The 15,947-nt window shown below is 40.0% G+C and overlaps 2 protein-coding genes across 5 annotated transcripts in view; one reads left to right on the top strand and one right to left on the bottom strand.

Annotated features, from left to right (window-relative positions):
- UFD1 (ubiquitin recognition factor in ER associated degradation 1) overlaps nucleotides 1–15,947 on the bottom strand; it is a 436,293-nt gene that overhangs the window by 55,845 nt on the left and 364,501 nt on the right. The gene's annotated exons all lie outside the window — the stretch shown is intronic.
- The window catches only part of LOC142064767 (septin-2), a 40,082-nt gene that overhangs the window by 2,665 nt on the left and 21,470 nt on the right, over nucleotides 1–15,947 (top strand). For all 3 annotated transcript variants that reach the window (XM_075110159.1, XM_075110158.1, XM_075110160.1), the window contains exons 2-7: nucleotides 2,948–2,999; nucleotides 4,122–4,221; nucleotides 5,717–5,803; nucleotides 6,405–6,528; nucleotides 11,212–11,346; nucleotides 11,815–11,932. In XM_075110159.1, coding sequence (XP_074966260.1) covers nucleotides 2,973–2,999; nucleotides 4,122–4,221; nucleotides 5,717–5,803; nucleotides 6,405–6,528; nucleotides 11,212–11,346; nucleotides 11,815–11,932 — 591 coding nt within the window. In that variant the 5' untranslated portion in view covers nucleotides 2,948–2,972. The remainder of the gene's footprint in view (nucleotides 1–2,947; nucleotides 3,000–4,121; nucleotides 4,222–5,716; nucleotides 5,804–6,404; nucleotides 6,529–11,211; nucleotides 11,347–11,814; nucleotides 11,933–15,947) is intronic.

Below are 15,947 nucleotides of genomic sequence, written 5' to 3'. Positions count from 1 at the left end.
CTGTTTAGAACTGGATTTGAACATTCCAATGGTATGGCACAGCGTCTCTTCTCTCTGCTGGACCTGCTAAATGGGGCCCACAATTATTTACAAATAAACTTTCATTGCTTTTTGCAAGTTAATGCAATCGTGTCTTATCTGTTCCTTTCTCTTCCAAGTATTTTGCATGGGCTGCTTTGCTCATCTTGTAATGATCGAAATAGTTTGTTGAGAATCTAAAGAAAACGGAACAGCTGTGGCCTGCTTTGCTTTGCCTTAGCTGGTTTGGTTCTATTTTTAAAATTTTATTATGGAAACTTAATGAAAAATTAAACATTACCATTTCCAGGTGTGGGACTATCCAGAGCTTTGTCAGACACCCAACTTCACATTAATGTTTGCCTTGGTTGTGTGCAGACAGACTTCAGGATATCAGCAGCCCGTGACACGTAGCATAGCCCAGGCCAGTGACAAGTTACCACTTGTAAGCAACACTGTAAGCGCTGTGGCTCTTTGGTGCTGTAAGAAGATGCAACATATGGTATTTTGCCAATTCTAAGGTTTTGACTTGTAATGATGTGGCAAAGCTTCAGGAAGGCAGCTCGTGGTCACCTGGGGAGGTTGGTTGGTTCAATAGTTTTCTAGCAGACCTCATGAGGGCAGTGTTATGAATTGCAAAATGCGTTGAGGCTGAGTAACTGAGGATTTGTTTGGGCCTCGCTGCCTTACCTAGGTGTTGTGGAACAGCGGTTTTATCTTCTCCCCCACTCACTCCAGCTGGAATATTTCTATTCTAACAAAATACAGCGGGAAATGCCCGACTGGGTGCTTGCTGTACACAGATGCTGAAGCCTGCGCTGCGGTCGTGATGTGGTCAGGGCAGCTGTCCTGCGGCTTTGGCTACAGCAGCCTTTTGGCCAGAGTAAGACACAAGGTGGATATTGTTTGCCCAGTAGGAAACAGGCTTTGTAAGTTATATTTGTGGGGCAATTTGCTGTAAATTTAGCTTTTTTATGAGATGACAGATTGATTTTGAAGCCAGATGTGTCATAATCAGTTGACAACAGTTTTGACTCTTCTGCTTTTTAATCAAGTAGCTTGGGTAATGCTACGATGGATGTTACTGTACTGGCAGCTTAAAGCAGAATTAATTAGAGAATTTGCCATACATATTTACATCTGAATTGTTCCCCCTGTTTACCCTTAACTCTAGGCAGCTGCTCTGGACAGCTTCTCATCTGGCTTTACTGTGAGAAATGGGCCAGAAGGTGTCTCTACGTTTACACTCAGACAGTGACTATTTATGAACTTTTCTAAACCTTTGAATTACGTTACTGATTTTACAGACAAGGTGACAACAGAAGTTGCCAAACATAGAAACAAGGTGTGGACAGAGCGGTGAGTTGCATCTGTCAGGGAGGCTGTGACTGTCTTTAAGGATCTGTAACGTTGGTTGGCTGGGGGCTGGAATGGGCCCTTGCATATTGGTCAGTGAAAAATACCTCTGTTTTTTTCAAAACCATTCTTAAGGGTGTTCCCCAGGCTGCTTTGAGGAATACCCAATGAGAGGCTGTCAGAAGATGATCAGGTTCAGGACCTCGCTCTTTTCCAGGCAGTGGATGTATTGGGCTTTGGTTAGCAAGCAAATGAACTAGGTATGAAGGGAGAGTAGTTGGAGGAAGAGGAGAAGAATTTCCTTGCTTACGGGGTGCCTGGTGTCTGCACAGCTGGCAGGGTTTGAAATGCCTGCTTCAGGGCAAATGAAATGTTGTGTGAGCTGAAGACATGTTTTCTTTAAAACTCCAAGTTGCAATTATGCTAGCTTTGGCTTTTCCTTTAGTTCAAAGCTTAGTATGTCTGCTAGGATCTGACTGTCAAACCGCAGGTGTCAGAAGCTGGACCGTGTCCTGCTAGAAGGGCTCCCGCTACCCAACAGGAAAGCGTTTCTGTCTGAGCGAACACGCAGGTGCCTGCAGAGGTCACTTCCCTGCTTTCCCAGGCCAAGGGCTGCGCTGTCAACAAACCAAGCTGCGAAGTGCTCCTGCCGCTTCTGTGTTTCCTGCCAGCCTCTCTAAATGGAAGGGCCTCGCTATTGCCGAGATAACTAATCTATAGCACAGCTAACATTGAGTACAGAGATAAGGGCTTGCCAAACCCCAGCTGTTGTGCGTGTCTGAAACTGAAGAACAAATCTTTCTGATAGTCCTTCAGATTAGGGTGAATTTCCATGTCCAGCACGGGTTAGCCAAGTGCCAAGGTTCTGCAGCGTTTGGTGTGGTGTTGGCATTCGGCAACGGTGCTGTGAAGCGGCCGAAAATAATGTTACAACCTTTACCTGGAAACCCCGTAGGTGCCCTGCTCTCGGGAGAGCTTCTGTGTGTCGTCGGAGTTCTCAAGTAGCATTTTTTGGACAACAGATAGGTTATGTTCACCTATTTGTAAACAGTCTTTAAGAAACATGGTTCATAAGTGGAAAGGGTAAAAATGGAAGGAAAAAGAACCTCTTTCTGCTCTTCTGTGTAGGGGGTTTGGAATAGAGAGTATTTGAATTCCAGGCTTTATTAGCTAATTACAGAATCAGAGAATTTAAAAATTACATCAGGAGTACTGTGCATACTCAGCATTAGCTTTCAGTAGATATATTTCCTTCATTAAAGGCAGGATGGATGAAAGACCGTTAGGGATACTGAATTTTGAGTTTTAAAGGAATCTTTCTGTTTTAAAACTTCTAAGCATTTAAATGAAGTATTCTGGTTTTGATAGTCCTGTGTCATTTCTTTCCTGTGAACAGCTTCACAGAAGAAGCAGCCATTTTGACTGTGGCTTGTTTATTCTGGTAATCTTTGAGTATGTGATGTTTCATTCTACCAGAATGGAATGTGATTATTATATGCAATTGATCAGTTCAGAATTAAAACGAATGCAATCTTCAAGTCAGCTAACGTGCATTATCTATTTTATTTTCCAGTGTCTGAAACTTGGAGTGACGAAACATGTCTCAGTCGGGTGAAAAAGTCAAGGTAAAGGGATGGCTGCATAGCCAATTTCCGTTCAGTCTCTCCAACCTCTGAAAATACTTGTGCTTTTACTGAAGTGGTAAAAGGGTGGATAAACGATACCTTATCGCTTCGGATGCGTTTCTCAAAAGGAACTGTTGAGTAGAAGCGGAGCTTGCATATGATTCTAGTAATAGGCTTTCGGATGTTTTCCAGACACCAGCGTTTGCTTACTTACGCTTTAGAATGGTGCCTTTACCAAAGGAAATTCCGTTCGGCAAGCCTTCATTTCTAATGCTTTTGCCCATCTGGGTGGGTCTTAAAGGATCGTTGGCAAATAACTAATTGCCTTTTAAGTGATTTTTCCCCTGTATCCCCCCACCCCACTGGAAGTATGGCATTGTATAAAAACTGTTCTCATCATAAACTCATCTGTGAAGAAAACCTTTGGTTCCAGCTAGCTCATAGGTCCCGAAATCAAGTTGCTGCAGTTCTTGGTTAGGCTCCTATTAGGTTTTCAGTCAATTGATACCAGATGGTGAAGCAGACTGCCCTTTTTATAGCCCAGATCTCTTTGATAAGTTTTTCAGGCACATTTCTTTTTCCTGCTTTTGTGTTAGAAGTTAAACATTGTGCAGATAGGTGAACAGCGTAACTTTAGAAGATAGGTCTCTCTGTGATTGTATCTTGGTAATCTCTGCATTACTATACAACATTCTTGTTTTTCTGCATGTGAATGTATGCACTATCTATTTTTATAGAAGATAGTAGCAGCAGATACCAAATTTGAACAAACTTTTGACCTCTATCTTAAAATCTTCGGGATTTTTATCAGTGTTTACAGCTTAAGATTAATAATAGTGTGTTCTTGCAAGCTTGCAGATTTTTTTTTTATCCAAGGAGAAACTTTTGTTTATGTGTAGCCCAAGCACTTATCAGATGTCTATTTATATCAGACTGCTTGGTAGATGGGCCTGTTTCAAGGTCTGCCTTGCTATAGCAGGAGGAAAAAAAAAGTTTCGTCCTTTATTTTTCCATGTGTCTTGTATACCTCTGCACTTTTTTGTATAAAATCAACTGAACTCTCTTTCAACTTGTTAGGGGGAAGGGGATCTCATTTATCCTCAAGTTTTGTTTTCTTGTCAGTTTTCCGACTCAGCAGGCTATGTGGGATTCGCTAATCTGCCCAACCAGGTTCACAGGAAGTCTGTGAAGAAGGGCTTTGAATTCACCCTGATGGTGGTTGGTAAGTGACTCGTTTAAGTGTGTTTGACCGTTATACAACAACAAAAAATTTCTTTCACATAGGCATATATGTATTCCTGCTCAGCAACTGACTGTTACACAGAAGAAAAAGCTTTGACCCTCCATACGCTCTCTAATTGAATCTGTCACTATTTTGTCATGTTTGGTGAAAGGGAGTATTTGCAGTGATTAAAGATGATGACTTTGAGCCAACAGGATGTTCTTGTGCTCCTGACTCATCATCAGATGGTAGGGATAGCTGCTTAATCTTTCTTTGACCCCCATTTCCCCAACCGAAGGCATGAATGCACACGGTGAATATCTTCCTGTTGAAATGGTGATGCTACTCTGGTGTTCTGTGCTGTTCGATACCGACTCGCTCTGCTATTAGAACTAAACTTTTAATTTGCCTGTTCTGTGAGTGAGCACCTGCAGGAGTCTGATGGAAAGCCCTTTCGGCACAAAGCTGTTTTAAGTGACATGTTGATTTATAGTTGCATTGAATTGGTTTAATGTTATACAAGTGCAAAGGGAGTCCACAGTGCTATCACCTTTCCGTAGTAGTTACCTTGGAATTACATGTTATTGAAAAATGAAACTGAGAAGAGATGCGTAACACTTAATCTCTGTGCTCTGTGGTACTGTGTGGGATTATTTGGTGACGTGTTAAGCAGTGTCTGTAAAATAAATACGTAATTTGTGATAAGTGTAGAGTTTGTTATTTCATGTAACTTGTGGTGATAGATACCGATAACTTCTCCACCTCTAAGATTAGGTTAGTAGCATCTAAAATAGCACAGGCATTTTTTCTCAGTGCCGACTCCTTGGGTTAGGAAAAAAGTGACTTTTTGAAAATTGAGATTTAGTAATTGTGTTTACAGGTTTAACTTTATCACTGTGATGTAAGACAAAATTTATATGACCTGAAGTTCTAGAATTATGGAACTCCTCAGGTGAATTTTGAATAATTTTCTTATGCTGTTTCATGTTTCATAGGACATATGTAGCCTATCTACGAGGGTGCAAAGCTCAGCTGTTAGTTTGGGATTGCTTTACACATCCTCCCCCCTAACAGTGTTCCAGGTTCACTTTCTAACTTAGGAAACCCTTAAAGCTCTCAGAAATTTTTAACAAGAGTTATAGCTTCTGATTTTGTAAGTTTAAATGAAAAAAAGCTTTTATTTCCCTGAAGTAACCTAACTATCTCTAGATCTGTAGTCAAAGTGCTGTGTGACCTTTCAACTTTATTATGACAACTATTACAGTAAACTTAGCATTTTCATGTAACATTTATAAAAACATTAGAGGCTTGTTTTTCCTGTGTTTTTTCAAGTGCTTAGCTGAACCTTTGATGTTTTTATCTCAAAACCTAGGGTGGATCCTGATGAACAAATTATTTTTCCTCCATCATGTGGACTTGGGGAAAGAGGAGGTGCTTTAGAAAGCCTGGAGTAAAAGGTGTATACGCTTAATAACCTGAATTATTTTGTTTGTAGGTGAGTCTGGCTTGGGAAAATCCACTTTAATTAATAGTCTGTTCCTGACTGATCTGTATCCAGAACGTTATATACCTGGAGCTGCAGGTAAATGTGGGTTTGCAGTTCTTCCAGCACATACCCTATGAAATTTCATGTTCTTTCGGTTAACATTGCTTCATTCTGGTGATAACTTCACCCACAAGACCCTTTCTTCACACTGTCTAGATGTGGTTTAATCCTCCAAATTATATTTTTTGAGCTGTCATTTTTTCATTTATATTTCCTTTCACAGTCTCAACTTTTGGTGTTTCTTCGTCAATTGTTATTAAAACAACCCCCCAGACCTTCCAGGTGTCAATATACCTAAATGTGTTTTTGCTATAACCCCCATTTCCTCTATTGTAATGCCTTAAATCCTGGTTAGAGGCGTACATACCTTTTGGCAAAGAATCTGGTGTGCTTCTGAGTATGATAATTTTATTTTTGCATATTGTCATGAGTAAATCCCCCCTTTTTTAGTTCATTGCTTCCTGTTTATTTTAAAAAATGTGTTGAATTTTGACTAGCCTTTTTTTAAAAAAATATTTAATGTTATGTAGGTTACAATACATTTCAGGTTGCATTTCTTCCTCTGTTGCTCTCTCCTGCAGGCGTTTCTGCAGCGATTGAGAGGCATAATAACAATCAAAATGTTCCTTTATTTTAGAGAAAATAGAGAGAACAGTTCAAATCGAAGCTTCTACAGTAGAGATAGAGGAGCGAGGGGTGAAACTGCGCTTGACAGTAGTTGACACACCAGGATACGGAGATGCCATTAACAGCCAGGACTGGTATGTGTGTAAATACTGCTTTGCTCAAGAGTGTTTGTCTCTTTTACAAGCACTGCTCTAGCGTGTCTGTCTCTCTGAACTTCAGTGATTCAGCTGGTGGTCTTTGGATAACTTGGATGTACTGAAAGGAAGCGACTGAAAGGAGGCTTGTTTTTCCTGTGGTTTTTTCACGTCAAGTTTCTCTTATTTTTGTTGCCTAAAATACATATCTCTAGTAAAAATGCATTACTTTGTACAATTTCCTGTATGAATTTTCTAACCACTTCTTGGTGTTTTTACAAGGTTTGATGAATGTTCTGTAGGCTGTCCATGATTCTCCCTCAAAATTAATGGCCTTTCCTCCAATAAGGTTCTCTATGACAGCTGCAGTCAACTTTTTCTCTCCATAGCTGCTCTGATAAGGCAGAATTCTGGTGAAGGGAAGTTTTTTGTTTGTCTTTCTGTGTCTCTGGCCCACCCAGTTTCCATGTCCTTAAGACAGTATTTTTCATTCCCTGTCCTATATATGTACTACCAGCAATTTGTATAGAACTGCATTTTTTTTTATGATGGAGTTACTACTTAGCTCTCTCTGGCCTAAATATCACTGATAATCTTTAAGGGCTGAAATAATTGCCTGCAGATACACTGGACAACATACATAATTGCTTTAGTGTAAAGATCATGAAGAAAGAAAATGGTAAAATAGCTGTGAAGGAACTGGGCAGTTTGTAACAAAATTAGAATTAATAAGTTTGTTCATAAAAATAACTTCCAAATCATCATTGTCATGCACTTTTCTTTAACTGTGGAAGACTGATCTTGTGATAACATTTTTTAAATAAAGATGAGATGCATTAATGCGCTCACTAGGGTGCCTGAATTATTCCAGTGCAACTAGAAGCTAAACTTTGAATTTCCACACAGTTGTCTTTTAAGAAGTGCTAGCAGTATTTATTTTGCTTAGCCATTCATTTTTATTGACACTTTTTTTGTGGTGGTGGTAATCCGGAGTCAAACTAGTGTCGCTGTGTAGAGAAGGGGAGCATAAAGCTACTACTAGTTGATTTGCGTTCTTCAGTGTAAGTTAAAGATCACGAGTGAGGCAATTAGCTGATAAAATAAACGTCTGTAATGCTAATAGAATGGTTTTTTAAATCTTTTTGTGACAGAATGCTGTGTTATCTGGAGCATTCTGAAGATCATTGTCATCAGACTTTTTTTTCTTTCTTTGATGTACTGTAGAAACAGCATGCAGCAACATCAGCTGCAAAAATGAAGGCAGAGAAGTTATGTAAGATACTAAATGAGAGTTTGAAAGTGAAGCTGTAGTGGGATTTTAATTTTCCTCCCACTCTTCCTACTTTATTAAGTTGAAAAAAAATCAAACTTTTAGAATGACACTAAGGCATCTTTCTGGATTGCAGCACGGTCTTGCTTATTTTGTGCACTGTTGACTAGAGCTTCCTTCCGCTGGAGCTAAGAGCTCTGCAGCCCGTGTATTGTGTTACATAGAGCTCTTCCTGTTGATTGTGTTCTAATGCCCTTTGTTTATTCTGCTAAGATGTTTCTTAGAGACCTACGTGTTCGGATTTTTCCCCTTTCTTTTTTGGAGGCTTGCTAAATAGAGTCATTCCATGATGATTCAGATACAGTAGAACTATTTACTGGTTTATACTTAGTTTTATGTGACGAATCTTAAGTGTTGAAATACATTGTGGGAACAAATAGTACTTACATACTACAAAATAAAAAGATGCAACTAATTTCAGTTGTCTCTCTCTAGTCCTATTTTCTTGTCACATGAAAAGACTGAGCTCTGACGAGTGTCTCATGACTTTTGACAAAGTCTGTTAGTCTTTACAGTATGTCCTGGGGACTTGGATGGATAGACTCTGTTTCAAACTGTAGTCAAGACTAACCCAGTGCCAACTATCGTCCTTCCTTGTTAGCTCAGATAAAGCAGCAAGTTTGCGTTCTTGAGCTTACGTTTGTGATCAGGAGCCTGTACTGCAGTTGCTGTTAACGGGTAGATGGGGCTGATCTCAATCCAAGTTTTATAAAGCACTTTTTCTGGGAAAGCTGCAGTTTGTGCAGACTACCTGTTTTCCAGGATGATTAATTTTACTAAGGTTATTTTTGGACAGAGGTAAATCAAACTGGCCCAATGTCCCTAGGAGGCAGCAACCGCTGGTCCCATCTCAAATATCTCTCTGCTGAGTAGGTTTCCTAATGGCTTTTGGTTTCTGTCTTTGCATTGATGAAAGGGCTTAATTTTACAGTTTGGCTTTCAGGGATGGGAGCTGGGGTCAATTTTTATGTATTTTCCATCAAAGGAGTGCTAGTAAGGATGATGTGTTGTCAGGAGTTTGTCCAGGGGGACTCCTGGTTTGGAGGAATAACAGTGTTGGATCGGTAAATTCGTTGTTATAGATTTAGTACAACACATTTTCTATTTCTATCTAGTAGATTGTTTTTTCATTTTCCAAATGTTATTGTATTTAAAATAGCCTGTAAGAAAAGGTTGATGCTAACCTCAGTTAACCATAGTGATAACTGTTAGATTCTCTGTGAAGCTGTAGCGCTAGCTGGAGTTCTGTACCCTAGAATCAAACTACACCTAGGAATGCTCTTGGCATCAGCTTAGGCGTGTGTTTGGAGAATTGCAAAATTCCCTGTGGTGGGAGGTTTGAAGCACAGCACCGCTCTCCCGTGCATAAGGATGCTGGGGTCGTGACAGAAGCGTGTGCTGAAAGTAACATCTTTCATCAGCCAGAAGAGAGAGGAGGGGAGGGGAAAAAAAAATTGCTTCATGTACAGATTTGGGATCAAATCTGGTCTCAAGAGGATGGTTGACAGAAACAGTTTAACTTGTTAAATACTGCTGACCATACGCCTCGTTTCATCTTGGTTGTGGCATTGCAGCTCATTCTTTGATAACTGCTTTCTGGCTGCTGCTAACTTTCCTTTTTACTGGCTGATGTGAAGTTGTATTTTGTGTTTTTTGGCAGCTTGGTAATATTGTTCATTTTTCCCCCAATGGGCTTAAATGCAATGGTTGTGTTGTTTGCTGTTACAATACAGGATGTGCTATCTCCTAAGTAATGATAGCACAGTGGTATAAGCCAGGTGTTTCCCGGAAGTCAGGAGGTACATGACACTAACGCCATATTTATAGGGAAAATTATGGCTGTTAGAGCTAGCAAACTGCACGTAAACTAATTGCATTGCCAGAGAAATGTGTGATAGTTGCTTTCCCATTGTTTGTGCTTGGTTTCTGTCCTAGAATTTGTACGTCTTCAGTCTTGTTACCTTTCACCAGCTGAGAGGAGAGTATCGAAGATCAACAGGAACATAAACCACGTTGCCCTTTTTCAACACGGTTAGGTATTAAGATGCTAGTTCTTGGAGACTTGAGCAGCACTAAGGTCAAAACCCAATAAATTCCATGTTTTGCTGTGTCATCTCCTGTAGTATGACTTAGAGCAGTGCACATCTTGCAAAGATACACACACGTGTGTATATATTCTGCTGTGGATTTATTCCTCCTAGATCCAAAAGCTTACTCAGCTTTGGAAAATCAAATTCCCTCTAGGATCTCTAACATCGTTCTTGTTTCTTTCTTTCGTTATCTTTGTTAGAGCTACACAGCCTGGGATTGAACTTCGCTGCCTGTCACAATATTCAGCATCATTCTGTGTGTCATTTTCCAGATTACTAATTCTTTTTTTTTTGTGTTCGCTTGTCTGTTTCCTCCATAAATTTCTCTTGTCAAATTTGCACTTTTTTAGCAACAGAAATACTACTTCTCTAGTTAAGCTTTCTGCTCGGTTTTTCCCCAAGTACTTCAAGTTATGTTCATGACACAGTCATCTGCCTAATCTCATCTTCATCAGTTAATTTCCCATTCCTCGCAGTAATATAAAGTGTCCTTTTATATTAATGTTGTTTGCAGGTGTCTGCATGGTCTGGAGTATCTTAAAACAATCTTAGTAATGCATTGTGTTTTCTCTCTCTGGTCACTGCTCTTTGTAGAAGATTAATCTATATGATCAAATTTTGTGTTCGTTTACTTCTTTGCAGGGCATATTTTAAATTGCCTTGAACTAAGTAGGAATTATTTTTCTCTGCCAACAGAAAAGGATTCTGTAAGGTAACAAAAATAGCTTAATAAATCATGTGATGCTTTAGTGCATGACTTGCGAATGTATTTGTACTTAATTCAAGCAGACCAGAATACCAGAATTTTCATAGGTAACTATAGAAACCTAACTTTAGGGTCAGGGTTATAAATCAGGAGGATATCCGGGATATGTCATTTGTCAGCTGGTTTGAAAACAAATCCTCACCCCGTACCCGCAGAAAAATCCTCAATCTTCTGTTCCCGTCTGTGTTGTCTCAGCACTGAGTGCTTTTTTTCTGAGCTTGCACTCGAACTCTATCCAGTGGTCAGAGTAACACTTGAAAGTAGCTCTAGGCATAAATAGGCACTTGGTCGTTGCTATAAAAATATCTTTTTGTGTTATCAAAATACTTCTCAGTAGTAGAGACAATGCTAGGAAGTTGAATTTTTGTAACAGAAATGTTCTTAATTAAATTGTGATTCTCCTCCTTCTGTTCTTATCTCTTCATAATTCTTTTTTTATTGCTTTAAAGCTGATTTAAGATGCCTCTCTTTCTCCCCCCTCCCCTTCCATACCACAGCTTCAAAACAATTATCCAGTACATTGACAACCAGTTTGAAAGATACCTGCATGATGAGAGCGGTCTAAACAGGCGCCACATTATAGACAACAGAGTCCATTGCTGTTTTTACTTCATCTCTCCCTTTGGGCATGGGTAAGAAAAAGCTCTCGAGCTCCTTTATTTTTAGGGCGTTACATTGTGTTCATAAGCCTGTTCATTACTTGAACTGGAGACTTAACTTCAGTGTTAATTGAGTTACTTCCTACATTGTCAGTTAGCCAGTGCAATTAAAATGGTCTTTGGGGATTAATGCTCTCCTCGGCTTTGTCCCCTTTTGGCATTTAACACTGTTTTGAAGCAGTCAATATTATGTTCTTTTTCACCCAGAAACATAAGAGCTTACAATATATGATTTATCTTCTAGAGACATTTTAATTGCAATTCAACCTTTACACAACCAAGCTGATAAGAGAGTGCTCTGACTTAATTTATTCTGGAAATACTATTTATGTAGATACTTGAAATAAATAACTTTTAATACTTTTGGGCTGTTAAAAACAAACAAAAAAAACCCACCCCTTTTTTTTTTTTTTTCTCCTTTTATTTTCCACTCGCTGGCAGACTGAAGCCATTAGATGTAGAATTCATGAAGGCTCTTCATGGAAAAGTCAATATTGTTCCTGTGATTGCCAAGGCCGACACACTGACGCTGAAGGAGAGAGAAAGGCTGAAGAGAAGAGTAGGTCTAATGTTTGATCATGAGAACAATGCAACCCGTACAGTGCTAAAGCCAAATATAAAGTAAATTCAAACTGCAGAGGGGTGAATGATATTGGCCGAGGACCCAACCTTCAGGGAGTGGGAGGTGGGAGATCTTCACTGAGGTCTGATGTGCTTTGCCAGTTACGCTTGCTGAGAATCTGGCCGTTCCTGGCTTCGTCTGTCTTAGCAAGCACCGTGCCCCAACAGAGCAGGTTTTGAGCAGAACGGTTTGTAACGAGGGCTCAGATCATCCTGAAATGCACGTAGTGTAGGTGTTTGAGGCTAGCTCTCATGTTGTTCAGTGGACTGAATGCCCATTAGTGCTGGGAGGGCATTACATATGTTTGGAGAGTGTGTCTTTAGGTTTAGTCTCATCCTAAAGAAACTTGGTTTGCGTGCTCTGTGCTGCGTGGTTTGTAGCAAAATGTGGGTAAGTCGGGGTGACTGGAAACTTGCTTAATAAGTGCAGCCATGATCCGACTAAAACCCATGATACAAACTAAAATGCTAATAGAGAGGCAGGAGAGTTGGGCTGACATATTAGTACGGTCCTCTTTGTGGCTCCATTGTTACGGAAAAATGTATGTCGGCCTGTATACGTGTTCTCCTCCTAGGTTTTCTGTTCATGTGAAATACCAGGACATGTTCAGGGCTGCATTGGAGAAAGGCTTTCCATACAGTGGGACTGAAATAAATCTTTTTGCCTTGGAAGACTGACTTGCTGTCTAGAACTTTTTTATTTTTTGCCAAACCTGCCCAGTTCAGGCCAGCCTCTGCCAAAGATGACATTGTAGTGATTTCTATGGGAATGAAGAACATTTGTGGTTGTAAGAGTCTTTCACCCTAAATCTGATTTCCATTTAATCTTATCGTAGAATAATCTGGCCGATGAATGTAAATATTTAATCTTTCCTGGTGTATCCTCTTTGATTCAGAATGACTTCATGCACCTTCCTAAAGAAAGAAATGGGTGGTGGTGAGATGGTATTATGCTGAGAGGTGGTTCAGTAAAATTTATTGACATCGCAAGCTTTTTTTTCAGGTTCTGTTGACTCCAAACCAGTACGTTCAGTTGCAAAGTGGAACAGATTCGAACCCTACAAAGCCTGTGAATTTTTACAAGTTTAATAACTTATGCCTTGAGTAGTATAGAGATAATCAGTACTTCTAAAATGCAATCTAGACTTTGCACCAGAGGATGCAAACATTTTTCGTGGTAAGATATAATATGAAAGATTAACATAGAATCGTAATACCATTTTATACTACTGCTTTTTGGTTTTCATGGAGGGTATGATGGATGTAGTCCTTTAGAATGGTTATTGGATCTTTATTCCATGGGCTTGTCCGTGAGGTTATTTTTCTGTTTTCTCAAAGAGGGAGTACAGCTTTATTTAACTGGGAAAACAGTATAGTTAACATCATGCTTACAAAGCAGTACGTTAGCTGAACTCAACCTAAATTCAGAGGATTTGTGTGGGGTTTTTTTGGGCGGACCAGTGCCATGAAGGTGTGACTGTGGTTTGTGTAGGTGTGTCAGCAGCTACAGTTTGGCGAGGCGAGGTACTGCTGGCGTTGCTGCTGTGTTTGTATGAAGCTCAGTGATGAAAGAAAACTTGCCCAAGAAATGGAATAAATCCTCCGTATCTGAGGAGGTTTAAAGTGGGGACAGTTGTGACTGTATGAACCTTGCCTGCAGTGTGGGCAAACCTTCACTGAAGGGGGGAGAGGTGTTTATACCAAAGTGACCAGTTTTATGATGAACTAGGTGTAACAGGGCGGGGAAGATAATTCATTGAGTTAAAAAGGGCCTCTAGATCTTGCTGGGAGAAATTCTGTCCAGGCTCTTGAGCTTTTGTTTTGTTCCTCTTCAAATGCTGTGAGGAGGCGACAGGTACTGTGGGCAAGATGAAAGAACTCACAGGGGAATAACAAAGCTGAGATGTGGCTGCTTATGCTGGCTTTACCGCTTTTCTTTTTCTGTGGCTGTACTGACTTGGTGAAAGATTTTTATCCAATAGTAATATTGTTTGTGGAGCTGCTACTCTTTATAAAAAGAAACCGTATTTGATCTTTCAGCAGCATACTTCAGGCTCAGCTTTCATAGGCACTTATTTTTTGGTTCAGCACCTGGTAGCAGAATGATGTTGAAATGATTTGAAGCAGGCATTTAAGTGGAACATTAATTATTTGACAATGCAATTCACTGGGAATCTGAATGTTCTGCTTTGTCATTTCAAGTACATAAAATAAACTGATAGAAAATAGGTTCTAGCTACAGTCATCTTTCACAAAAGCAGTTCCTGGGTGAAATGAAGAGGAACATACTCTTACCAGGTTTCAGTACTTGCTGTCATTGTTTTGGGACTCTTTCTTCCGAGCTCCTTTTACGTGCTGCTCGGTGGCCTCTCCCAGGGTCAAGCACAGCATAGTGCCCGTGCTGTTTGACGCTCGCTTCTGTGTATTGTTAACATCGAGTTTTAGCTGAAATGTGGCAGTAGTGCAAACAGGCTTGTTTCCCAATGTGAATTTGGGATTGCTTATTTTTCAGTACGATTCTGAAAGTGACGTTAGATCGAGGGTTTATGATGTACGCTTGCTGTGGAAGGGGGAGATGAATCCCAGTTTATGTATCCTGTGATGAGCAGATTAATTTAAAGGCAACCTCACTTGCCCATACTTAGGGCTAATCCACGTCTAGTTCTTTCTAGTTTGAGCAGTTACTTTTAACTAACTAGTCTTTAAAACAGTCTTAACTTATGTATATGGACACCACATCTACGTGTTGGCTAAATATAATGAGACGAATGGCACTTATGCTGGCGTCTGAGGGAGTGGTTAGGACACAGGTAAACAAGTCTTCATTATTTTTGTACTGCTGGCAAAGGTCACTCTACAAACTGAGTTTATATTAAGTCAAATGTATAATGTGGTTCCAAAGCTTTGAAAGTCTAGCTACTGTATATTGTTCTAACTCAAAGCATCTTGGCTAACAGAATCTCTAATCAAGACTAAGAATCAAAATCCTGCTTTGCTGACGCAGCTTGAAGTCTTTTTTTTTTTTTTTTTAGATGTTTCTGCCATTTGGCCATCAATCTGAAGTAAAATGTTTTTGTTCTGGCGCTTTGGACTAAGCAGCAAGACCAGTTTGTGGTGCTTGCAAAGGAAACCCAGCTTGGAGTGATTCCTGTTTGGCCTTTCTGGAATTCAAAGTTATTTTTTAAAACTCTTGAGTGGGAAGAAATGCAAGGCAGTTTCACAAGCTGTGCCATGCAAGGCTGCTAAGGAAACCTGCTCAAAAGAATGACTTCATGAGAGGGGAACTAATATTTTGACTTCTTTTTAATTTCCCATGGGAAGGCTAATCTTTAGGAACACAGAATCCTCGGAGGCCAATAAAATTCAGATTTGAAGAAGCAAAATGCTGTTTCATTGTTAGAACCATAAAATACAGTTTGTTTTTATTGCAATTCTTTTTCCTTTCAGGAAAGCACTAGGTTTAACAGCTGTAATATATTATTCTAGCACCCCTTGTTGTCGGCTTTCCCGTTATTGTTCCACTTGCATTTTATCTTTAAGATCTCAGCCAGGTTAAATGTGCTTTCTTGTTTTATGCAGCTGCTTAAAGGCATCACACTGCAGCCCTGCCGCACCTATCCCAGCTGCGCATCTTTTGTCATCAGCTGGTGACGATTTAGTTATCTTCCATTTCGCAAAACGGAACGGCATGGATTGCTGTCAGTGTAGTTGTGCGAATGGAACTGTCAGTTGCCTCTTGCCAACGCGTATTCCCGGATTGCTTTTTTCTTTTAAAAATATTGCTCTCTGGTGGTGGGGGCTCACCGTGTGTTAGCGTGCGCACGTGAGAGTGCAGGGGATGTTTATATACCTGGCAGGAAAACATCATCATGGGAATAACTGTGGTTCGTATGTGGTCATTCCTCTGCTAACGGTGTGAAGGATTGTTTTATTTTAAACAGCTGTTTAATAAT

The sequence above is a fragment of the Phalacrocorax aristotelis genome, chromosome 15, assembly GCF_949628215.1.
Source record: "Phalacrocorax aristotelis chromosome 15, bGulAri2.1, whole genome shotgun sequence".
In the NCBI taxonomy this organism is placed as follows: domain Eukaryota; kingdom Metazoa; phylum Chordata; class Aves; order Suliformes; family Phalacrocoracidae; genus Phalacrocorax; species Phalacrocorax aristotelis.
This window is presented reverse-complemented; position numbering and strand designations above follow the sequence as displayed.